The sequence below is a fragment of the Spermophilus citellus genome, assembly GCF_964194105.1.
Source record: "Spermophilus citellus genome assembly, chromosome: 3".
NCBI classification, from domain to species: Eukaryota; Metazoa; Chordata; class Mammalia; order Rodentia; family Sciuridae; genus Spermophilus; species Spermophilus citellus.
Window position 1 is genome coordinate 36,663,541 of NC_138184.1, and position 25,160 is coordinate 36,688,700.

General features: G+C 42.0%; 1 protein-coding gene across 2 annotated transcripts in view; it reads right to left on the reverse strand.

Annotated features, from left to right (window-relative positions):
* The window catches only part of RARB (retinoic acid receptor beta), a 171,479-nt gene that overhangs the window by 140,223 nt on the left and 6,096 nt on the right, over nt 1–25,160 (reverse strand). For both annotated transcript variants that reach the window (XM_081286686.1, XM_081286687.1), the window contains exon 2: nt 1,793–1,941. In XM_081286686.1, coding sequence (XP_081142812.1) covers nt 1,793–1,941 — 149 coding nt within the window. The remainder of the gene's footprint in view (nt 1–1,792; nt 1,942–25,160) is intronic.

Here is a 25,160-nt window from a genome sequence, read left to right on the forward strand (position 1 = left end):
ATTGATTCGTATGTGGTGCTGAGAATCGAACCCAGTGCCTCACATGTGCTAGGCAATTGCTTTACCACTGAGCCCTGGCCCTGTCCCGGCCTATATCTTTATCACTCTCTATTTGCCAGATTATGTGTGAGGTCCTGGGCAACAGAGCTAGGGACTCTACCCACTTGTGTTCACAGGAATTAGACATGGAGTCAGAGAGACTGAATAACAAATGGCCCCTACTTTCCTCCCTCTATGGCCATTCCCCTTATACTGTGACTTTGAAGCTCCTCCCGCTACAGAATTCTCACCCATTGAATCTAGACTGACATTAAGACTCGCTTTGGCTACTTGACATGGCAGAAGGGCTAGTGGGTTGCTTCTGCATCGAGGCCCTTGTGTGCTTCTGTTCTCTCCTCTGGAAACCTGCCTTTGCCAATAACATAGGCCAGCCCACATAGAAGAGAGATGAGGCTCCCTGCCAATAGCATCCCCAGAAGCAGAACTGACTAGCTAACGTGCAGCTGACCAGAGAAACATGGTGCAGCATAGCTGAGACCAGATCAGCCACCCAGACAAGCCTGGCCCAAACTGCCAATGCATACAGTCAAAAGCTAAATAAAAGACTGCTGTCTTGCCAGGCGTGGTGGTGCACACCTGTAATCCCAGCAGCTCAGTAGGTTGAGGCAGGAAGATCACCAGTTCAAAGCCAACCTCAGGAACTTAGCAAGGCCCTAAGCAACTCAGGGAGACCCTATTTCTAAATACAATATAATAAACAGCTAAGGATGTGACTCAGTGGTTAAATGCCCCTGGGTTCAATCCCCAGTAAAGACTGCTTTCTTAACTCATCAAGGTTTAGCCTTTTTTTTTTTTTTTTTAATACAACAGGTCCTAATTAACACAGCAAGGGAGAAAGTGCTAATTCTGATAAGCCAAAGAGAAAAGCTGCGAAGCGTGTGTAATATTACTCCAACATGTTAACAACTACAAATGAATCATGCAATTTAGATGTATAAACAACAGAGCTGAGAAGCCATCCAGAGAGGACTTACGTTATATATGTCTAGGAAAGGGCTGAGTCAAGACAGCCGCGGTTCCTTTGATAAACTTTAATATGGATGAGTTGAATTTGCCTATGAGTCATTTTCTTACTTTCTTTCTCTTGTTAAAAAAAAAAAAAAAACACAAGCTCTTTCACTCAATTAAGCCTGTTGGACTTGATAACAATTGTCTAGCTTGATTCAAAGCAGCCATATCCTCTCTGACACATGTTCAGCCTCCAGTACTCTGTAGGCAGGAACTTTAAATCCAACTCTCCTGAATTTATGACACACATACAGTAGCAAGTCCCTACAGGCTGAAAATCAAACTGTAATTCAAAGGCCACAGGGCTGAGGAAACAGCCAGGAGATAAATCCCAATTTCAACCTTGGATTGTCTGCAAGTTGATTCAGCTGGCTGTCAGTCATATTTAAAAATAAAATAAAACTACAAAGATACCAGATGGCATGTTCTAAAAAGAAACAGGATGATGCTTTTCAGGACTCCTTCAAAAGGTTCTTATCGTCTAAAAAGAACTGCTATGTGGGGTGTTTTCAGGGCCTTAGAATCTTTAACCCCAATCAGTCATTTGCAGATGTAAAGAGATACAAGGAAGCAGGGAAGACCATCAAACGCAATCTAACCCACGGTGCTGACTGGAGGTGACCTTACAGATGACCAAGTGGCCCATTTCTGGAGCTGAGTAGGTCACCTCCTGTGAGCACTTGCAGAATGAGAGCTCCTGAGGCACATGGGCGTGAGTACTCACCTTACAGCCCTCACAGGCGCTGACCCCATAGTGGTACCCTGATGATTTGTCCTGGCAGACGAAACAGGGCTTGTACACTCGAGGCGGGGGAAGTGGAGACGGAGGGCTCGGGACCAGTTCCTCAGAGCTGGTACTCTGTGTTTCAATCGCTGCAATGGAGATGGGGTGGGGAGAGAACAAAAGAGAAAATGCATTTCAGTTCCTTTATTTTTTCATCAGTGAACTCACATGCCTCTGCCCCAAGTTCAGCAATAACACTAGCAGGGATACTCCCATAAAAACAGCTGTCACTATAGGCCTAGCAGTAGTGACACTGATATTGATGTGGTCTCCTATGGTTTACAGAGCAATCTCATGCATCTCTCATCTGAAGTTCATCAGTGCAATGTAGGGGTGATGATTTTTAATCACCAATTTATCCTCAAAAGAAATAGAAACTCAGAGAGGGTAGGGACTTTTCCTAGATCAGCAGAGCCAAGGCCTGAATCCAGATCTTTTCACTACCGTCCTTCAGAGTTTTCTACTCTTCTGTTTCATCTAACTTCTGCCTCATGGAGTCTCAAAGGACTTGTCTGATCTATGCTCACTTAACCAAAAGTTAATTTCCTTAAGGGGTAAAAAAAAAAAAAAAAAAATGAAGAAAATGCCTAGCCTGGTCATTCCATGAGTATTTGGCAAGGGTTTTTAACAAGCAGATGTAGCTGAACTCCATGGATAGCAACATCAGTAAGACCTCTGCTTAGTAAGAATGGTCTTTGGGCCAGAAGCATCAGCATCATTTCAGAGCTTATTAGAAACCATAGTATCAGGCACATGAAATAAAAGTTTGCATTTTAACAAAACACCAGGTGTCTGCCTGCACAATTCATGTTTTTCAAGTAGTGGGTTATACCTAATAATGGCACAGAGGGGCATGACTCACTTCCGCTTATGTTGCTATTTATTCTAGATCTAAAAGTAAATCTAGTTTAAACAACAAGATCCCCCATTTCATTATCTAACCACCCAAATTCCATGGGATATGGGAATTCACAGAACTTAGACCAAAGTGTCCTCCCATCCCTATTCTCTAGGGTTATATTCAAAGTCAAAGCAAGAACAGGCACTATTCCTACTGCTGGCCAAAAAAAAAAAAAAAAAAAAAAAAAAAGTCATAAAACATGTAGACGGTAAATAAAAGCGAACAAATAATGTTCCAGAATCTTCCAGTCTCCCAATCACTTTACAATATACAGAATATTTCTCATAGTACAAAAGTTGCTCCCCTGCTTGTAATTAGCCAGATTCGATATTTTACTATTTTCTCCTGTAGCTAAACTTTTACCAAGTCAGGTCAACCAAAGAACAACCAAAGAGTATCTTCTTAATCCATCCCCACCTCAGTACCCAGCTCCTACACCAAGTCAGCAGTCACCTCAACTACTAAAATAGTCTCTTCTTTGGCCTCCCTGGGTCTGCACTTGGTACCCTAAGGGACATTCTTTAAACAAGCAGTTGAGATCATTATTCAAAAGTTAAAATTGGCCAGGCATGATGGCGCACTTCTGTAATCCCAGGGGTTTAGGAGGCTGAGGCAGGAGGAGCCCAGGTTCAAAGCCAGTCTCAGCAATTTAGCAAGCCCCTAAATAACTTAAGGAGACCCTATCTCAAAATTCAAAAATAAAAAGGGCTGGGATGTGGCTCAGTTGTTCAGCACAACTGAGTTCAATCCCTGGTGCCAAAGAAAAAAGAAAAAGTTGAAATTGATCTCTCTCACTTGGCTATCTAAAACCCCCTATCAGTCACTGATCCCATACAAGTCAAACTCCTTACTATGTTCTACAATGCTTTTCATAACATGACCCCTTACCAACATCATTGCATCCAATGATTCCCCTCATTTACTGAGTTCTAAATAATTGGCTTCTATTCTGTCTGTTGAATAGGCCAAGCTCTTAATCAATTTGAGACTACTATACTTCATCTAGGTGAGGTGGCCTTTCCCTATAGTTCCAGCAACTTGGGGAGGCTAAAGCAAGAGATTGCTTGAGCCCTGGAGTTTTTAGGGAAACCCTGCCTCAAACACATAAATAAATAAATAGATAAATAAATAAATAAGACTATTGTACCAACAATTTCCCCTACCTGGAAATTCTAAGACCTTCACATATCTGGTTATTTTTTTTTTTTTTATCTCTTAGATCTCAGAGCAAATGTCACCTTCTCAGAAGGTGATTTCAGTAATTAAAATGCCCTTCTGAGGTTGGGGGAGTAGTTCAATGCTAGAGTATATACTTAGCATGTGTGAGACCATGGGTTCAATCCCCAGGCCAAGACAGAAATGACAGAAAATGCTCCTTCCACTCCCCAACACTCTATCCCATTATTTTATCTTTCTTTTTATAACACCTTAACTGTTGTCCAAATTCAGAAAGTTTACCTGCGTATTATATTCTATACCTGCCCCCCACCCACCCACCCACACACTAAATATGAACTTCATGAGGCTAAGAAACCTACCCACCTGTTTACAACTATGTTCTCTGACTAAAAGAGGTCCTAGCACACAGCAGATAATCAATAAATATTTGCTGAATTAATTCATAAACTTTTCCCTTTTCCTTTCTCATTTCAAGTAGTTAAATGATAAAATTAGAAATCAAATAGCTCTCTTATACTCATTTGCTTCCTTAAAAAAGTAATTAATTAGCCCTTTGGAACAGAATCAAGTATAATTATAGTATTTTCATAATTCAGAAGAATCTTGGAATGAATTCATTGGAGCAATGCAGGTCCTAGTAGATAAATCTATTACAGTCTTTATTAGTTAGATCCAAGAAATTTGAGACTAAGACACCAATCTCAGGTACATATTACTCTTGGCAACTAGAAGCCCTGATCTGAATATTGTGGTACAGAGATGCCAAGTGTTCACAGAAGGGTGGCTTCTGAGATGTCACTAAAGCTCACCAGCTCTCCAGCTGTAAATGCAAAAGCGCTCCTCATGCTGAGCTAATCAGCTTCACTGAGAGCAAATGAGGAATAACGATATCAACAAGAAAACACTACTTGTTAAAATTAAAAAGCGATATACCGATCATAGCTAAAATCCAAGAAATTTCACACAATCACCCACACTCTTTCACTCAGAGACACCCACTGTGATCATCTCCATACACATCCTGCCAGACTCTTTCTCTTGCACAGAAAAGTTGTTTTGCTTGTTTACTAAAGTGGAATTATCCTAAGGTTGTTTGAGATGTTAACTTATGATGCTGTGAGTTCATTTCCTTGTCAATAAATATTTTTTCCTGCAAAACATTCCATTGTGATGAGTATCTTTGTAGCTGATTTCAGCATGTCGTATGATAAATTTTCAGAGGTGGAATTATTAAAAAGAATGCTATTTCAAAACTATTTTGTTAGGTTTTATTTCACGTTGATAAACTGACTTCTAGAAAGACTGGCAATTTACACTCCTCCTATTGACATGAGTGAGTCCCTCGCTATATCCTCCCAAATCTTTGGGGTTGATTTGATTTGTGTGCTTCTACTTTCACTCGAATGTGTCAACGGCTCTGACAGAGCCATGTCATCACCACTATGATCAATCCTGCATTGTGTTATTCACAGAAACAAGGTGTGTGTGTGGGGGAAGGGGGTATTGTTCTACTCACTCGTGTAGAACAGCTAATCTGGCTTGTCTAGGAAAGTTGTAAACAGATTTCTGTTAGGGCTGGGTTCAGCTGTCAAGAGTTATGCCCTGAATTTTAAAAGTGGGTGGTAATTTCCATAAATATGCCACTTCAAATACAGGCACTAAGGAGAGTCCAGCACTTCCTCCTCCTAAAAGAGAGGACACAGAATTGTGGGCAATGTAATGCCCAAGAAATTCAGGGCACAGGACACAAAAAGGCAGAGGCTTATAGGACATCAAAATCTCCAAAACATTATATTTATTTACACACACACACACACACACACACACACACACACATTTTTTTTTCTTTTTTCTTCAGTGCTGGGGATGGAACCCAGGGACTTACACATGCTAGGCAAGCACTCTACCACTGAGCTACATCTCCAGCCTGACATCATTTGTAACACATGAATGAATCCAGAGGGCTTTTCCTAAACAGATGCTGTGAATGAAAATGTCCTGTTGTTAGCAATCAATGGTGAGAACCCCGGACTTTTAAGGCTATGGTGAGTTCACCAGTAATGCTATGGGCTTTCCCATATTAGTACAATGGAGTATCAGACTGTTTATGTGTTCCACTGTTTATTTCACTGACTAATATGCCAGGTGTTGTGTTATATGCTATGGAAAGTGCATGGTATAATCCCTCATCCTGACAAGTTCCACCTAATAGAGAATAAACCAACGATTAGAATATAATAAAGTGGTTCCCAATGTGGTTTCACATTAGAACTTCCTGGGGAGCTTTTAAACCATCTATTGCCCAAGTTGTATCTTAGACCTCTTGTCTGGGAATGGGAGTCTGTTCTTAAAAAATTCATTACCACAACAGAATGAACTGGACATAATTTTCCTATGTTCATACATGCACAAGCAAAAAAAAAATGGGAAGCTATACTTCATGGATGTATGATATGCCAAAGTACATCTACTGTCATGTATAACTGAAAATAACAAATTAAAAAATTTAAAAATTGAATGACTCAGACTAGGGGTACTCAAAAACTTGAAAAAAAAATTCATTCCCACGTGAATCCAAATTGAGAGTTGGCAATCACTGATATAAGAATAGGGAACTACAGGCCTATTCAGCTCAGAAGAAATCAAGGGAGGCTTCCAAGAGCAGGTGACCATGCTCTGAAAGATGAGTTGGTTCTTCCTATTGTGTTTTGTAATTTAAATTTGTAAATGCCATTAAAGAATCCAATGCAAAAACAAAGAAACAAACAAAAAAATCTTACATATTATGAGTAACAGTGATCTTCAAAAAAGTTTTCCCACTGATGGTAAAGAGTTAAATATTTAGCTATACATATTCAGATATGATCCTCAGAATTGGCAGTCTACGGTCCTTTATTTCTTCGATGTGTCACATAACTATGAAAATAACACAAGGCCAAAAAGAGAAAAGAAAAAAAAATTCAGTGGTGTAGTCAGATCACTAATGCTGGCCTGGGGATAACATGCCAAGACAAGTTCTATAATTACAACCAGGATATGGCAGCAAGATAAAAGATTTGTACTTCAATGCAATCTCTTGCCTCTTTAGTAATGTAGCAAAAACATACTCTGACCAAGTTTATTAGAAATCCTCTTCCCTGCTCTCTCCTCCTCCCTGAATAAAGACAGTGGGAAACACAGTGGGGGGCCGCCAGTGGCTCCCCTTTCTCCGGGCATTTTTGGTACTTAAGGTAGATACAGAGAGCTCTGCCATTGATCTGTTCACTGTCATCCTGCTTAAATCAATAATCTATTAGTCCCTTTAAATTAGAGTTAGATTCATCAAATGCCCTTGAGAGGCCTCAAACATTCTGTTCCTTATTCCAGGCAAGCACAATCAGTCTATGGAATGATAAAATTTTTGCTCAAAAACTCTGCCGGCTCAGCAGACAATGTGTTCTGTATTAGCTCATTCAGCGATCTCAGGCAGGCCAAAAAGGCAGTTTTGAGACTTCCCAGGGGGAAAAGAGCCTTGTGTCATTCAATAAAACAACTGCACTCCCGCCATCCTGATGTGATTTCAGTTTGGGGAAAGCAGTCTTTGAGGAATAATTCGGACCTGCTTTTCGCCTCCTGTTTTTATTTATTTCCTTGCTTACTTATTGACTTATTCAGTTCTGTTTGGCAACTGCTTCCCCCAATAAGCAGAGGTTCCAACGTGGTACTCAAGTGGCTAACCAGATGGGCGGCCTTGCTTGGTCAGGGCATGGCCAAGACAGTGGTACTTCTGTACGTCGGGTGAGCTGGACGCTTGGCTCTGTGGGTCGCTGCCCAGAGCAGCGTCAGCAGCAGAGATGCTGAGAGGGCATCTCTGTGCTGCATGCCTGGGAATCGTGAGCCTTCAGGAAATCCACAGCAAACAAACCTACACTTGCAAAAGCTCCTGGCCCACATTTAAACCTCTCAGCCCCACAACACAGATGACAGTCACTGAAGAATTCACAGCTAGAGTCACCTTCCTTAGTCATGGACCCTGTTTGCCTTTAAATCAAAGTTCCTCAAAGTATGGTCCAGACCAGCAGCAGAATTTTTACGGGTGGAGAGACAGACACAGGCTTTAAATGATTTTCAGGCCATCCACATGGAGGACCATGACATACTTTCTCCCCCTCTCCCATCCCTCATGGATTGATTGAATTCAACAAAAATGAGTTTCTAGAAGAAAGGCAATGCGGAAAAAAAAAAAAAAAAAAACAAGATGTTCAAAGCACACACTCCACCTTTGGTTTTAAAATTATATTTGACAGACCTAGAATTCCTCTATCAAATTGCTATAAAAGTTTCAAAACACTTGCTCTCAATTTCTGCATTTCTCTTGCTGGGAACCGGCAACAGGCAGCTCAGACGCCACAGTCCATGGACCCAATTTTGAAAAGCACTGCTCTAAAGGGACTTCGCACTCAGAGGTTGTTTGCAGACAAAACAAAAACAAAGCTCAACAAAACCCGCACCGTATTGGAACTGTACAAAAGCAGAATCCCCAGTGTTCCTACTGACTGACGCAGCTTTCTCAAACACTGCCCCAACTCTGGGGGTGATTCACTGCCTAAATAAAAGCATAAGAATAATGACACTGCTGTCAGTGAGGAGGCCCGGGCACCTAAGAACTCAACTCACCTGAGAAAACACAGTATAAATGTCCTTGTTGTTACAACACACCTGAGTGTCATTTAAACACAGAGAAAGTCTCCAACAATAGTTCCCTTCACGATTCCTTACATGCTTGGCATTTTTCTAAAGGGTAGATTAAGCAGCAGATAACATTTTTTTTAAAGAGGGCTCAGTATACTTTTCTTTCTTGGTGAGACTTAATTTACGGCTGGCTAACCCCTGTTGACAGACTGCAGGATTTTATGTTGGGCCTGATTAGAGAGAGGCAGGCAGGCAGGCAGGCAGGCAGGCACCGGGCATTATGAAAGTCCTGCCTTTTTTTTTTTTTTTTTTTACTAGAACCTTCTATGATGAAGACAGTATTTTAATGCACTCTCTGGGCAGCTGAGTCTTAAAAGGAAAAAGAGAGTTGTAAAGCAAAAGGCATTTCCTGCATGGCCCCAGGGGAATTTTGAGCCCAGAGGATCCAGGGTCCCGGAGGCAGCAGTTATTTCAGCCAATTAAGGGAGAAGAGCAAAGTGTTGCACTGGATCGAAACTGTTCAGTTGGGCTTCATTTTTGTTGGCACCGAGGAGAACAGATCTGGACACCCCCCCACCCCCACCCCCTTCCCATTTTCTGTTGGATTCGCTGCAGGATCGCAAAGCCCACGGCTCACATACATTAGGGAGAGAGTCAAAGGAAACGCCAAAGTTCAACTAAAGTACAAGTAATTAGAACCAGATTCTCCGCGGCCGCTCGTGGGTGCGCATGCGCGTGTGAGCGCGTGTAGACGTTTTATTAAAATGTCATTTACATGCCTCCGAATGTTCGAGTGGAGGAGTGGGGGCGGGGGGGGGGAGCCGTATACTGTCGCTCATTTCATTTTCATGTCACCTCTCCTTGAGGGGTTCTGCTTTTAATCATCTTTCAGGAGAAGCGGTTTGTTTCCACACGCACATGGGTTTTGCAAATCTGTGAACCGCAATCTGAAAATGAGGTAATTGTCCAACAAGAAAAGCCCTGCTTTGAAACTGTCTTGCCTCACTCTTGTGGGCTGGCTTTGTTATTATTAAGCAGCTCCAAGATTAGTCCCGGGTTGGGGGCAGGCGAGGGAGGGAGGGAGGGAGGGGGGCGAGAGCGAAGGAAAACACGGTGGCGGCCCTTGGCAGTCTTGACTCAGTAACCTGCCCGTGACCCTGAAGAAGTGTGTGTTTGCCCGGGTCACTGTGGATCCTGGCCGAGGGCCGGAGCTGGGTTATGAGAATCCCTGCTATTCTGACCACACATGTAACAGGTGCTGGACACAGGCAGGGGACAAAAGGAGGGGTTGGGGGGAAGACTTTGATTTTTTTTTTTTTTTTTTTTTTGCATCTTTAAAGAAAGACTGGCTTTTCAAAGTGTGAAGCTGGACTGACAGCAGCATCATCATCGTCTGGGAAATTGTTACAATGCAGAATCTCAGCTTCACCCCAGAATTAGGAATCAGAATAGGCATTTTAGCAAAATCCCCTGGTAATTCCTATACACATTAACGTTTGAGACGCTAACATTAAGGGGGAAAAAAGGGGGGGTGGTAAGGTTTCATTGTCCTACCTGCCTCTAATCTCAAATAGTTGGCTGAGTCAGTTTGGCGTGGGAACTCCATCCAGCTTCCCTTTTGCACAGGTCTGTACTAAGTACTCCACCTTGTTAAGTGCTTAATACATTAAGATCTTCAGACAGTGTTTATCCTCACCATAAACTAAAAGTCTTCCTTCTCTCCCACGGAATTTTAGTAGCAGCTGTTAGTTGGCAGTGGGTTCAAAGTTGCACAGGAAAAGCCTGAACTAACTCCTATTTATTGAGCACTTACTATACGTCATGGGTCTTGCTAAGTGCTTAATGCATATTAACTCATTTGCTCCTCCACAAACCCCGGAGACAAGAGAGAGCAGGAGCTCTTCACCTTACCATAAGGAGATTTAAAAACACAACGATGCTTTTAGCTATTCCAATTGGCTGAAATATTCATTGCTATAATTTCATTAAAACCCACAGCTTTCTAACTTTTCATTTTCTATCTTCTTTGTTTGTTTAGGCTAGAAATATCTGCTTGGGCCTCAAATTGGAGAACTGCAGAACTATGTAAACTCTCTTTATTTTAATTCATGGTTTTGATTTTCCAAAGCCTGATATGAGTATAAGTGAAAAAATAGTCTGGACCTCAGGAAGAAGGCTCAAGACCCACTCCTCACTCTGGTTTGTGGCCATACTTGTCTGGGCTCACGGCCTGCAGGGGCAGTGATTTCTGGAACCGACCTTTACCATAGGAAGTGCTATCATATTTTCACAAGTGACCAGGACACATTCAATACGTACATTATGTTTCCTAATATGTATTTTTGCTTCAAGGAACATGTTCGAAAATTACCTAATAGGGTGTTTTGTGTGATGCTTCAAGTCACTGTTTTTTAGAATATAATAAGATGGCTTATGACAGGGTTCAAATAAATTCTGCCTTAAAATCACTTAACAGGCCGACACATTTAACTGCTTATTAATGATCTGAACTGGGAGGCATCAGAAAGGGAACTGCATTAAGGGAACAAATGCTCGAACAGGTCTCAGGAGTCATGTGTAGATGAAGCTAATTGCATAGCAGTATTAAGGTCCCCCTGAAGAGTTTATCTCAACACCAAATGATTCAGTTCCATATTCTGCTTCTAATCAGGATTCCCATAATTTTTAAAGAGCAATTATCATAGTAATAAATGACATTCTTTTTATCTGTTCAGATTTCCTGCATGCAAAATAGGTTAAAATGGGAGCATTAAAATCTATATCACTTCACATTTTTTTTTTTTGCTTATGTATTGTAAACACATTTGAAAACCACGTAAGTATTAACTTCATAGAAAAGTAGTGGGGAGATATCTTTTGGAATATTTAAGGAAAACAATAATAGAACTATGCTTTGTCACATGCCTTACCCCATGTGCTCTGACTTCCCAGCAAGTCCAAGTACAATTGATTACACTAGAATTTAGCCAAACCCTTCTTTCTCAAAAACAAATGCTCTGTTTGCTTAGCTACCAGTTTGCTACAAAATAGTTTTTCTGTTCTGTTTTGACTTGTGTTTTGCAGGTATACACAATTTAACAGCCTAAAATAACTATGAAGCCAGTTTACTCTTTTTGGGTGGACAGTTTCCTTGGTTTCTAAAAGGAAAGAGAACACCATGAGCCAGCGAAAAACTTTGTGACAAAGGTGATGGGAAGTTCATGAGCTTTGCTACCAGGTGAACTTGGACTTGATTCCTCTTCTGCCACTTGGGAATGTAATGGCCATAGAGTTTTCTTTAGTGTCTCCTCCCTGAAAATTCAGAAAATCCTAAAATTCTTGTTGGTAAAGGTAGATAATGTTTGCGATTTGCTTGGTATACAGCATGTGCTCAATAAATGACAACTAACCACCTTTTCACATATACCCCCAAAACATTTCTCCTCTATCCACCTTAATCTAGGACAGGGTTTCTTATCTAGGGCAAACACTGATTTTGACCAGCACTGATTTTGCCCCTTAGGTATACACTGTAACATCTGGAGACACTTTTGGCTATTGCCTTTGGGGGCTGCTACTAGTATCTATGAGGTAGAGCCAGGGAGGCTACAAAACATTTTACAATGCACAGTACAGACAGTCCCCTTCCCCCCCCCCCCCAAAAAAAAAAAAAAAAAAGAATCATCTGGTTCAAATTATAAACAGGGCTCAAGTTGAAAATCCCTGATCTAGGGTGCGTACAACTCATGGGGAGTCTCTGGGACTACGGAGTATGGACAGCAAAGAAAATAATTTCCTATCCTTCATGGGAAGTACAAACTGTAGACTCCTTAGAGGGCAGAAGGCAAAAGCTCAGTTCCTAATTCTGCCTCTTACCAGCTGTCAATCAATCTTCCTGATCCTCAGGGTCCTAATCTAAGGGATGGATGATATGTATGTGTATAACATGGCAGGGGTTATACTTTGTAAACTTAAAAAAAAAAGTGTGAAAACACAAAAATATTGTCAACACTTTATTATTACAGTATTGGGGGGAAAGTGGGTAAGTCCACACCTTAATGATAAAATGAATATTGTCACTGCTGGAAATGACAGAAGAGTCTGTAGAGTCTATCAAATACCAGCATTACTGCAACAACAAGAAGAAACATTTTGGTAAGCTCTGTGGGCTAATCATCCCCATTCTGCTCTAAGCACTTTACGTATATGAATTCATTGGACTCCCACAGTGGCCCTATAAGCTAGCTAGTTCTAGTGTTTCTTTTTTTACAAGCAAGAAACTAGAGGCACAGGAAGGCTAGATAACTTACTCAGGGTCATGCAGTTGGCAAGTGATGGGCATGAACTTGAACTTAACTAGTCTTCAGATCAAGAGAATGGGTCTGATCCAGGGGCTGAGAGGGGAAAACGGTGGCATCCTCTTTTCTGACTGCCCAGAACTTGCAGAGGCAGCTTTTACAAGCAGCAACTTTCAGCAGCAGAACTTAGCCCTGCCTAAGGACTAAAAGTAAAACCAAAGAATTACAAGGAAAAGAAGCTAAGGAGATAGAAAGAATGTCCTTTTCTTCTTTCCAGTCAGGGCTATAAAGCAGGAAAGTCCCCCAGAAGCAAACACAGGAATTAGAAGGCACCCTGCAGGCCCACCAGCTCCTCCCACATCTTTCCCATCAAGTAATCAACCCCCAGGGGTCAGAACAGCAGCCTCAGACCCAGGTGCCAAAGACTTTGGCACTGGTCCAAGGGTGTGTGACTGAACCCTATCAGGGGCAATCACCAGGCCCAGCCCAGGGCTTGAGGACTCTGCAGGGAGGGGAAAGGGGAGAACTGAGGCCACCACCACTGGCTGGTTTTCCCTAGCTCACCTGAAGGCCACACACACTCCCTTAACCAAAGCTTATTTGGCACAAGTATGAAAGTAAGATCCAGAATTCTGGAGTTGTGCTCTTCTGTCGCCGTCTACAAAGCTAGAATGTCCCAAGTGTGGAACTGAATTGTTTTCTTCCCAGGAGGACTGAGGTGGGTGGGGGCGAGTGCCAGTGCATCCTTACCCTCCTTTCTAGTTGATTCATAAGATGAAATTTTCATTACTGTCAGAGGTCCACATAATGCATCAGTTCAAAAAGACGTAATTGCTGATATTCCATTTAAAAAGAGCCTCGACTATCTAATGCAGAATTACTCAGATTACCGAAGGACAATGCTATGTCGTCGCCAATTTGCTAGGATGATATTAATTTTTTTTTCCCTGGGTCATGACAGCGATTTCTTGCTATAAGAAAGTTGAAAGTTTCAAAGCACTTTAGTTTTGTCTCTTTAAAAATGTTCCAAGGAAAACTTGAAAAAAAAAATGATAGTGTGTCCCTCAGTGGATCATTGTGAGGATTGAATGGTTCCATGCTGTAAAGTGGCTGTCACCAGTGCCCACCACTTAACAGTGCTACACCGCAGTCACTTTCAATACTGTATCCAGCATGTGCTGAGGAATCTCGGTGCCAATCACCTTCCCGTGTATCTCCTGGGCATCAGTCTCACATCTTGAGTTACTGGCCTTCACTTCCCTTTTCCCTCTCAAAACAGTCTTCTCTCCTCTTGGACCCAAGAGATTCTCTAGAAGCTAAAGTGAGTAAAACAAATGGTGACAGTTTTTCCTGCTCACACCCTCCCTCATCGGTGCCTTCCTTCCCAGACCTACAGGCATCAATCCAAAGTACTGCCCTCTCCTCATGGGTTTCCCTGGCATGTCCCCTATCCGGGCTGCCCAGCACCCTCCCAACGGCTTCTTTACACACTCCTTTCCACTGTGGCCTCTCCTTTGAGAGCTTTCGACAGCTGCTCAGACCCGGAGTCTGAGCTGCAGTGCTGGGCTCACGTGTTGCAGAGGGGAGGGGATCAGGAGAGGGAGTGGAGAGGAGGTGGGAGGGGTGGAGAGGAGGTGGGAGGGGTGGAGAGGAGGTGGGAGGGGTGGAGAGGAGGTGGGAGGGGTGGAGAGGAGGTGGGAGGGGTGGAGAGGAGGTGGGAGGGGTGGAGAGGAGGTGGGAGGGGTGGAGAGGAGGTGGGAGGGGTGGAGAGGAGGTGGGAGGGGTGGAGAGGAGGTGGGAGGGGTGGAGAGGAGGTGGGAGGGGTGGAGAGGAGGTGGGAGGGGTGGAGAGGAGGTGGGAGGGGTGGAGAGGACAGGGAAGTGAGCCGTCAATCAGGCCAGAGGCCAGAGATGGTGATATAGGCCGAGGTCCTAGGAAGCACAGGCCTCTTCCCTGCCCGCCAAACAGACATCGAATGTGTCCCAAACTAGAGAAAGGATTTGATTTGATAGGCTTCCCGGATGGTCAACATCGCAGATGCACAAGTAGGCTTCAACTTTTTTTTTTTTTTTAAATCACCTGGGGCGATCTACAACTGAGCTCCATCCCCAGCGCTTTTTAATTGTGAGACAGGGTCTTGCAAGATTGCTGAGGATCTCTCTCAATTGCAGAGACTGGTCTCAAACTTGCGATCCTCCTGCCTCATCAGCCTCCCCAGTCGTTTGGATTACAGATGTGCACCATCACACCAGGAACTTTCAATCCTCAGTGCTTGAAAAAGGTGCCCCAAACCTAGCAGGAGCTCCCTAAATCCTCCTCTGTGCTATCAAATGAATGGTAAAAGCTCCAAACGAGCAGATTCCACATCTCACAGAGGCAGAGGGAGGGTCTGAGGCACTCCCACGATGGGCTCACCTGTACCCTCAGGGCAAAAGTGTGAAGAACAGCAGGGATTATTATCATGATCAGTTTGTTTTATTTCCCATATTCACAAGAGGGGAAAATGAAGCTTATTTATTTTATTTATTCTTTACAGACATATATTTTTAGTTCTCTTGGGTTCATACATAGAAGTGAAATTGATAGGTCATGCAATAAAAACTGAAGTTAAGAGAAATTAAATGACTTGGTCAAAGGCACACAGTTTAGGAAATGGTGTGATCCACAATTAGCCTGAACTGACATAAACGGGATCAGTATAAAAGAGAAATGAGGAACTCAGTTCTATTCCTAAGAGCCCTGTGAACTTTTTGTTTGTTTGTTTGTTTCAGGTAGCGTCAGCCAACTTGTATGGAACAAAGGGTCAGACAGTAACTGTGTCAGGCTTTGTGACAGCCCTGAGCTATAGCTGTAAATGCATAGGTGGGGCATGATCCAAGAAAACTTTATAAACACTGGCCAGAAATGGCTCAATTTGCTGACTTCTGTTTTAAAAGAAATTTAAAACTATTTCTTCTTAAAGTCACTACACATGTTACTATAAAATTCATGCTTTTCCCCATTTTCAGGGTAAAGACAGAGCATGATAGCCATGTGTCACAGAGATGTGGGCAATATTTTAAAAATTCAAACACTACAGTGTGCTGTAAGGGGCTGCACATTTCCTTCAAAACCAACCTCATGTATACATTTTTATTAGGTAGGTAGGTCAATATGTCCACCATAAATACACTTTAAAATTCCTTCCTACATATTCTGTCTATTGGGATTATTTATCATGCCTTGTTCTCTGGCCTAGAGCCAGGCAGAATATGGGAGTTTTAATACCTTTAATCCATTACATGGACTTTTTAGAGCTCTATAAGACAAAATAAAATGCACTCTCATGGTCACATATGCAATAAACCTGATATGTCACTTAATATTTCATATCCCGATTTATATTTCAGTTGTGACTATTTCCAGCTTTCAGTGTGCACAATGGCACCACAACAGCCGTCTTTCTGCTCCAAATTTTTGTTTGTTTATTCAGAGAACTCCCGACAATTTATAAATAATAAATCTCACTGTGGACTTTAAGGGGTGATTAATATTGCTTCCCAATAGCCTGATGTTTAAAAATAACTGTCCACAGCTGGGTATACTACCCGGTATATGCTCATATGGCAAATTGGTCATATTTATTTTTATTGGGTCATGTCACCTTGTTTTTATGTGTTTTTATTTATTTTTATTTTTATCACCTTGTTTTGAAAAAGAGGCATGCATTATTGCTACACTAGTTAGTGTCGTGACACTGGCCTCCAAAGCAGGCCTCCTCAATGAACCACACCTCCCAGCATGCAGGAGTCTATTTTTCCCTCAGATTGTTTATAAGATGCACACATCTTCCCGAACACACATATGAATGCCACCTGCCTGTCACCTGCACACCCGTTTTTATTGTGAGAGGCAGATGTTCATTTATAAAGCTCTTGAATTTTCATCTGTTCCTCTAGGGGACAAATTGAACTCTCGTCACACTGGACATTGCAATTCAAAATAATAGCAAAAGACCTGCAGGTAATGGGCCATAATGCTCACTTGATGCCCACTAAAAGAGGGTTTAGATCACTTGCTCTCTGTTACCTTTCGTGAAACATCTGTTTCAGATGAGCCAGTTAAAAGTGCATACATCTGTAAATAATAAGCCTGTGTGTGCACATAATTTAATGAATTAGGACATAAAAAGGAATTGAACAGTAGGGGCACAGCAATTAGAGTAACTGCCCATTTTGTTAAAAATGTATTGTTTTCAGCTTTCACTTGGGAACTCTTATTACCATGGGTTCTGAGGCTTCCAACCTTCCCAACCCCGCCCCTCCCCCTTGAAAAGAAAATAGGAATTTACTTTATACAGTTGATAGAAAGAAGGACCCCGACATTATAGAGAGCAGAGAGAGGAACATTCATCTTCTTTTCTCCTATTTGGAAGGGTTGAGCTACTGGAACCTCTTGGAACTTAGGAATTGTCATCTGCAAAATGGGGGTAATTTTGGGCTGCTAATGAGGACATATATTATTTTAAATACTTGGTACTGTAACAGGCACTCAATAAGTATTGTGATGATGGTGACTGTTTCATTGTAATAAAAATCAATCCCAGCAGGACACGGTGGCATACGCCTGTAATCCTAGCAACTCTGGAGGCTGAGGCAGGAGGATCACAAGTTCAAAGCCAGCCTCAGTAAAAACGAGGTGCTAAGCAACTCAATGAGACCCTGTCTCTGAATAAAATACAAAATAGGGCTGGGGATGTGGCTCCGTGGTGGACTGCCCCTGAGTTCAATCCCAGGTTACCCCCCAACACCCCCAAATCAATCACAACCTGATACCATTACAGGGAGGAAGTATCCCTTGGTTCAGAAGTTCCTCTTGGTGGTTTAAGTTTTATTTCATTTACATTCTTCCCACCATTTCTAGGGATGGACAAAAAGGGAGGAAGGGAAGCCTGATAATGTCCTGGTCTACAGAACTATCAGAAAAACTATTTCCATGACACCAGTGAGCCTGCCAGAAACCCAAGGAAAATATTTTCACATTTTCAGGGGGTGAGTTTCCTAGAAAACACATTTATAAGGACTGTCCATAACAGCCAACTTGAACCTTCCAAGTTTCTTGGCAGCCTCCTTGAGATTACTTATGGTGTTTTGAGTAACCCCCAAATATATAATCAAACAAAAGCAGAGACCACTTGAGATGTTCTGAATTTCAAGTCCACTTCCACTGAATTACACTCGGCATATTTTCTGAGTACTTAGTATGTGTCAGGCAGTGGGTTACAAAGCCAGGCACAAAGATGTGAGCAGAAGGCGCCCTCCCCCCCAGCAGAGTGTGCATGGAACTTTCTAGAAGGCAAACTGAGGCTTCCATAGAGTATGGCCTGTTCATCTCCCTCCTCCCTGAAGTTTGTTGAGCTGTTCAGGTTAATCTGAATGTACCTGTATCCATTTGAAAACCAAGTGTGTGTAAAGCTAAGGGATGCAAGTTATCTGCCACCATATTCCTGCTGCAAAATTTTATTGGTACTTGGGAATTGTCATCTGCAAAATGGGGGTAATTGTAGTGCCTGCTTCTTTGGGCTGCTGTGAGGACACAGATTATTCAAACACTTAGCACATAACAGGCACTCAATAAGTATTGTGATGATGGTGATGGTTTCATTGTAATTAAAATCAATCACAGCAGGACATGGTGACATAGACTTGTAATCCTAGCTGGAATAAAATTTAAGTCTAGCCCAATGAGATTCTGTAAAAATCTTAGTTTTGCTTTGCAAAACAAATGTGAGCAAAAATAAGTGCGAAAGACTTGCCAGGCCCCAGGAAAAATTGTTCCACCCAGAAGAAAGAGCAATTAAACAATGAGTGAAATCACCACCCTACAGTATTCTGTTTACATTCTCCTGCCGTCTATTTACCATCTACATAAAGACATAATTAGAGCTTGCTAATAGCAATAGAAGAGGAGAGAACAGGCTAAAGGGAAAGGGAATGAAACAGAATGAACAAATAATAGAAAGAATAACAGCTGGAGTAGATAGAGCTGTGTTGTCCAACACAGTAACTAAGGACCACATGTGGTTATTGAAAGTTAAATTAATCACCATGAACTAAAATTAAAAATTCACTCCTCAAATATAGCAGCTACATCTCAAGGGCTCAGCAGCTACATGTGACTAGTGATTACCACATTTGAAATGCAGAATTACAGACTATCTCCATCACTGTAGACAGCCTTGCTGGCCGGAGGTCAAGGGAGGGGTGCACTGAACATCCTCTGGACAGCCATAGTTTACTGAATATTGACCATGGACCAAGAACCATACCAACCCCAGAGAAGCAGGTAACACACACAACCTGACCTCAGACACTTTCCTGTTTACTGAAGGAACTCAGTCAACAAAACAAAAACAACAAAATACACACATCAAAGGAAAAATGGGTAAGAAATGCAGAAAACAGCCCACATAGGCTGGACTTATTTGTAATGGTAAATATGGTGTCGAGTATCCAGTTGTTACAAGTAAATGAGGTCCATTTTTTTCACATCTAAAAAGCTTTTTCACAATATAATATTGGGGAAATAGTCTATTTACTGAGTATAATGTGTCAAATACACTCTCGTAGTCAAGGCTTTTGATGAAGATGCAGATCCTAAGGATTATGGAACCATTTTGCAGAGGATGCTCCACAGCAGAGGCAGCAGGTAAAGTCTGCATCACACTGCCCGTCCCACAATGCACTCCACCCTCAAGTGGGCACCTTGCAGGTTTAGACCTACTTCCATCTAGAAGCTATTATGTCACTTCCTGCCAATCATTCTACTTCATCTGTCTCAATTTCCTCAACATAGATACTTCCAACAACAACTTGATTTCCTGACCTGGTGCATAAAAATCCCAAACACTAACAATATATTTAAAGTCACTAAAAAAAAAAAAAAAGTATTTGCTGAAAGACCAGTACTAATCATTATGATGCCTATAAGTTTCACTTAAGAGTATCGGTGAGGCTAGGTATGGGATTCTGCCAACACAATAGAGATTTAAAATAGGTGGCAAATATAGAAATATCCATTCAATTCCACTCTGAGAAAGTTCTCTTCCTTTTTTTTTTTTTTTTTTTGTTTACACAGTATCAGTGCTGATCTAAGTGCACCATCTTGCATGAACACCAGTACCCGCATTTAGATGAACTACACTAACATGAAAAGCCTCCTTCTCATCTCTCATCTTGCTGAGAATCCTCAGTAAGTACTCCACTAATCCTGCCCCCAGCCCTGTGAGCTGCAGGGATAGCCAGGCTAGCACAGACCTCAACAACAAACAGGATGTAAAAAACCAAAGGACAAAAGTGTAAAATCCTTTGGACAGAGTTTCCTCCCCAATTTAAGGCTGTGGTTTATATTAGAAAAAAAAATAATGTAATCAGAGGAAATTATGTGAGCTACAGTTCTTTACCTCTCTAGTCCACCTTTTCCCTCAAATCAAAACACTCTCTGGTCCTTTCCTGGTATAATTAGAATCTTTTTTTTTTTTTTTTTTTTTGTACAGGGGAATGAACTCGGGGACACATCCCCAGTCCTTTTTTTTTTTTCATATTTTATTTAAAGACAGGGTCTTACTAAATTGCTTAGGGCCTTGCTAGATTTCTCAGGCTGGCTTCGAACACATGATCCTCCTGCCTCTTCGTCCTCAATTCTGGGATTACAGGTGTGCGCCACATGGCTATAACTAGGAATTCTTCACTGGCAGAGATGACAATCAAACTGCAGACTCCGAGGACCCTCAGGGGAAGGTGATGAAAAGACCACCTGGGATTGGAAGCCCGGCTCTAGGACTCATTATCTGTGTGACATCAGTCATGTTCCTTATCTTCTCTGAGCCTCAATTTCCTCATCTATAAAATGAGAATATAATAACTGTCTCGTAGGGTGGTGGGGAATTACCTGATAATGTGTACACACTCCTGAGGGCAGAATTTTGTTAAATATTTAACCAGTCAAAACCCAAGCTGACTAAAAACCCACCATCATGGTAGCCTCTCTCTGGAGATGAGATTTTTCTTCTCAGTATAGGGCACTCATGCTGTGATTGTTAGGGTAGACTAAAGATCGCTGGACTTTCTTTGCCACTCCACCCCTCCCCCTGCTGAGAGGCAGATTTATTGAATCTGGGCTGGTCCTGTGACTGATTAACCAGAATACAGGGAAAGAGACTCTGTCCATTTTGGACCTTTAAGAGCACTGAGAAATTCCATTTCCTCCTCCTTGGAGGGCTCCTCTTAGGCCACCCCTCTCAAAATATGGCTGCCGTGCTGTGAGCAGCAGAAACCACATGCTGACACTCCAGGCGACAGCCCAGCCGAGTGCCCTGCCAGCAGCCAACATCAACACCAGGCCAGCCCTGTGAGGGAGCCTTCTGGGACCGCAGCCCATTTAACCCTGCAAGACGTGGCCCCATGAAGATCTGCCCAGCTGAGCCCAGTCAATCAACAGGATAAGGAGACAATAAATGGGTAGGTGACTAAGTTTGGGGATGGTTTGTTACAAAGCCATAAATCGCAGAAGCAATCCCAAAGAATAAGATTGTAAAAATCGAATCAAATCAACTCCCAAAGAATATCATTATTTAACAAATGCTTCAGAAATATGCATGGGAACGTTTTCAAAAAGCAAGTTCTGAAGGCATGCATTCATTTCACTGCTCAAGATAGGTTTAAAACTCCTTTATGGGCCCCGCATGGTGGTGTACACCTAAAATTCCAGCTACCTGGGAGGCTGAGGCAAGGGGATCAAACGTTCAAGGCCACAACTCAGTGAGAACCTGTCTCAAAACAAAAATTAAAAAGGGCTAGGCTAGAGTACCCTTGGGGTTCAATCCCCAGTGCCACAAAAGCAAACAAACACAATCCTCTTCCTGAAATCCTGTTAGAGATTACCTCTGAGTCCAACACACAGAAAAAAAACTCACTTTGTGACACAAATGGGTACCCCACTTGACCACACTGCCTTATGAACCAGCTGTGGTTCCCAATGGGTCCTTGTTTTCACCATCAATCTCAGGTCCAAAGTCCTGAGGAGATGTTTGTGTATCAGGGGGGTTGTGTCACCATGACCTGTGTACACTAGTCTCTCCCATTACATTGTGATTCAGAGGGAGCAGGGACAGTGTCTGATTTGTCCTCATAGGTCACATCAAGGAGCCTGGCACACGGCAGATACCTGAGAGAGTCCCACGTTGGACTAAACACCGTTAGGTCTAATCCATCAAAGAGCAATAAAAATGAAGTGTGCCACCAGCAGTGTCTCTGGACTAAGTATACTGTGACAACATTGAAGGTGACCAGGCTCACTGGTAAAAGTCAGTCATTTGAAGAAAGTTGGGGCAGTGGGCAGGGGGTAGTTAGGAAATGGATACCCCAGAATCAGGACCACAGATCTTTGACAAACAGGAAGGACTGTCCCTAGGGCATGAGTTTCAGGTGGAGGAACCACTTCACTGAGGAAAGGTGACACATAATTTAGAGAGAACTGAAAAAGATACTGGCTGCTATGAGCAAAGGTGCATAACCCACCTTTGGTGTCATGCCAAAATCAGAGCAGAAAAATCTACCAACATCTGTATGTTTTCAAGATGAGAACAGAAAGCTAACCCACACGATCTCTAATCCTTCAAAGGAGACATTATTATTCCCATTCCATACCTGTAGAAATGCATCCTGTGCCAAGTCAGGCTATTTCCATCATCTCAGACCATCAGGCAGTGAGGAGGAAGCAAGGGTGGAGTGGTGCAGGGGAGGGTCGCGAGTGTGAGAAGGAGTGGGAGAAGTGGTAACACTATTAGCCAGTGACGACTTTTCACAGCCTCTGCTGAGTGCCAGACAATTAATATCCCCTCTCTAGAATGCTGTCAATGCCCAGGTGCTAGGGTATTTGTAACTTCTGCCCACTAGGAGCCCAACATGGGTTACTGGAGTCTTTGACCCAGTAGCAGAGAGATGCCCATTCATCCTCCAACTTTCCTCGAAGATCCAAACCTGTTCATCCTATCTTGAGTTCCTATTGTTTCCTCTGATAAGCAGGGCCCCGGTGAACAATTAGAGCTTTCAATAAATAATCTCTAAGCACATTCATGTGATTGACTGTTATTTGATACAGCAGTTAGTTTCAATGGGGCAGTTAATATTGATCACATAAAGTACTCCAGACAAACATGAAACAGTTCCAGAACTCCATGGATTATTACCCTTTATCTGCCAGTCATCTGGGTTACTTGTAATGGTCATGGAATTTAAAATCAATAATAACAATTAGTGTTCTGTACACCAAAACGGATGAATCATGTGAAATGGGTTTTCATATAAAAATCAAAGGGGAAGCAGGCCTGTAACACGGCAAAGACTCTCTGGATTTCCAGTGCACGTTGGCAAAGGCACATTCGTACCAGCTTCCCCAAGCAGGCAGCTAGAGAGCAGTGCTGCAAGGTGTTTGGGAGAACATGTGGCTGTTGGAGACCCACGAGAACCCCCGATGGTATTAATCCAAAAAGATGAAGCGTAAAAGATGAATGTGATCACAAAGAATGATAACCAATGTAGTAGAATTAATGCAACTGTCAATTTACTTCCTCAGAGATGCGCATCTAGCTACCTTTCTCAGCTCTCCACTTGTAGGCATTAATTGTGACTTTTTTTTTGTTTTGTAGTAAAATGGCAACAACAGATTTTTAGCTCACCACGGTACCACGACTGTAATGTCTAGATGATTAAAATGCAAAGCAACAGAGAAATGTTTCATCGTTAAACTGTAACCAGCGCACTCTGTGAAATCGTCCATTCCAAAGACTTGTTTTTCATCAATTATTTGTTATTTATCTGATGTAAATATAAGAAGGACTAATTAAAATGTATGTCTTTTTATACAGCTTCTTGTCATTAAAGCCAATGAAAGCATTCTGAGGGCCATAATGAAATAATTATGTTTGCCTTTAAGAATTCTCTTCAATAACACATGGTAGTACTGAGCTAAATTAAAACATCAGGAACTAAATTTCGCTGCCTCCATTTCCATTTTAGTTAATTATACCCCCAAGCTTTCCAATAGACCAGACCCTACAAAAAAATCTTTTGAAGCTGAGACGGCCTTCAGACCATCAGCCTTTTTTTTTTTTTTTAATAATTATGGACTTTGATGATATGACAAAGGTACTGTAGCTGTTGAAAGCCATAATATTTTTGAGAAGGATTTATTACATGATGTCTTCATTTGCTCTGGAAATTGGAGAAAAAAATTGGGATTAAATAGGATACAAATCTTTTTCTCACCGTTAATTGATGCTCTCATCTAATTTGGTCGTGAGCTGCAGTCTTTTAAATTCAGCTTTTTTTTTTTTTGTCTGATCTGATAAAATTTTAATCTGTGGCAAATCAGTCATTGATCAATAACAACAACAACAAAACATCTCACTAAATCTGGGTCAAATGAGAAGAATTGCTTGTTCCATATGAAAATTTATATATATATATGACTATCTTTAAGACAGTTGTGAACTTAAAAAAAAGAATCTGTGAATTTAAAAAAATTAAGATAGGACTCTTTCATTTGAAGTCCTCTTTCTCCAAACCTCAAATCAGAGATGCTTCAGAAAACAGAACAAACAAACAAACAAAAAACACCCTGAGTTAGAAAAGACGAAAACAGGAGAAGTGCTGTGATTTCAGGGCTGGTGTAAATGAAATGGCTTTAGCAATGCTGTCATATGATGCGGATGGGGGTGGGAACTTTGTACTTACTAAAGTAAATAGGAGTCCCAGGGATTAACTCTGACAATGTGAATTCCCTCACATTTTGTTCTATATGGAGGGCTGGCAAGGTTTGTGAGTGGATACTATCTGGTGATGGGTGGATAGACTTGTCTTAGACAACAGCAGGAAATTGTTGACATCTGGGGACAAATGCCTCCTACATGACAATGTAAAATTACAGCTGCGATCTCAGAATTGGCATTTATTAAAAATCACACAAGTCCTTTTTACATTGCATTTGGAGAAATCTGCATCTGGGAATCCGGGGCACGATCACCCACCAATGCCCTGTTAAAATCGGCCACTTTCCTCCTTTTTCTGAGCTGGTACACTCCATCGGATATTCTGAGAGGCCTGGGCCTCTTGGAATCAATGTGCCCTGACTAGAGGAAATGCTCGGCCAGGCTGGGTCGCCTCCCTGACGTCAGTTCCTGTTATCCTCGCCTTATCTTGCAGGGGGCCAAGAGTCTTAT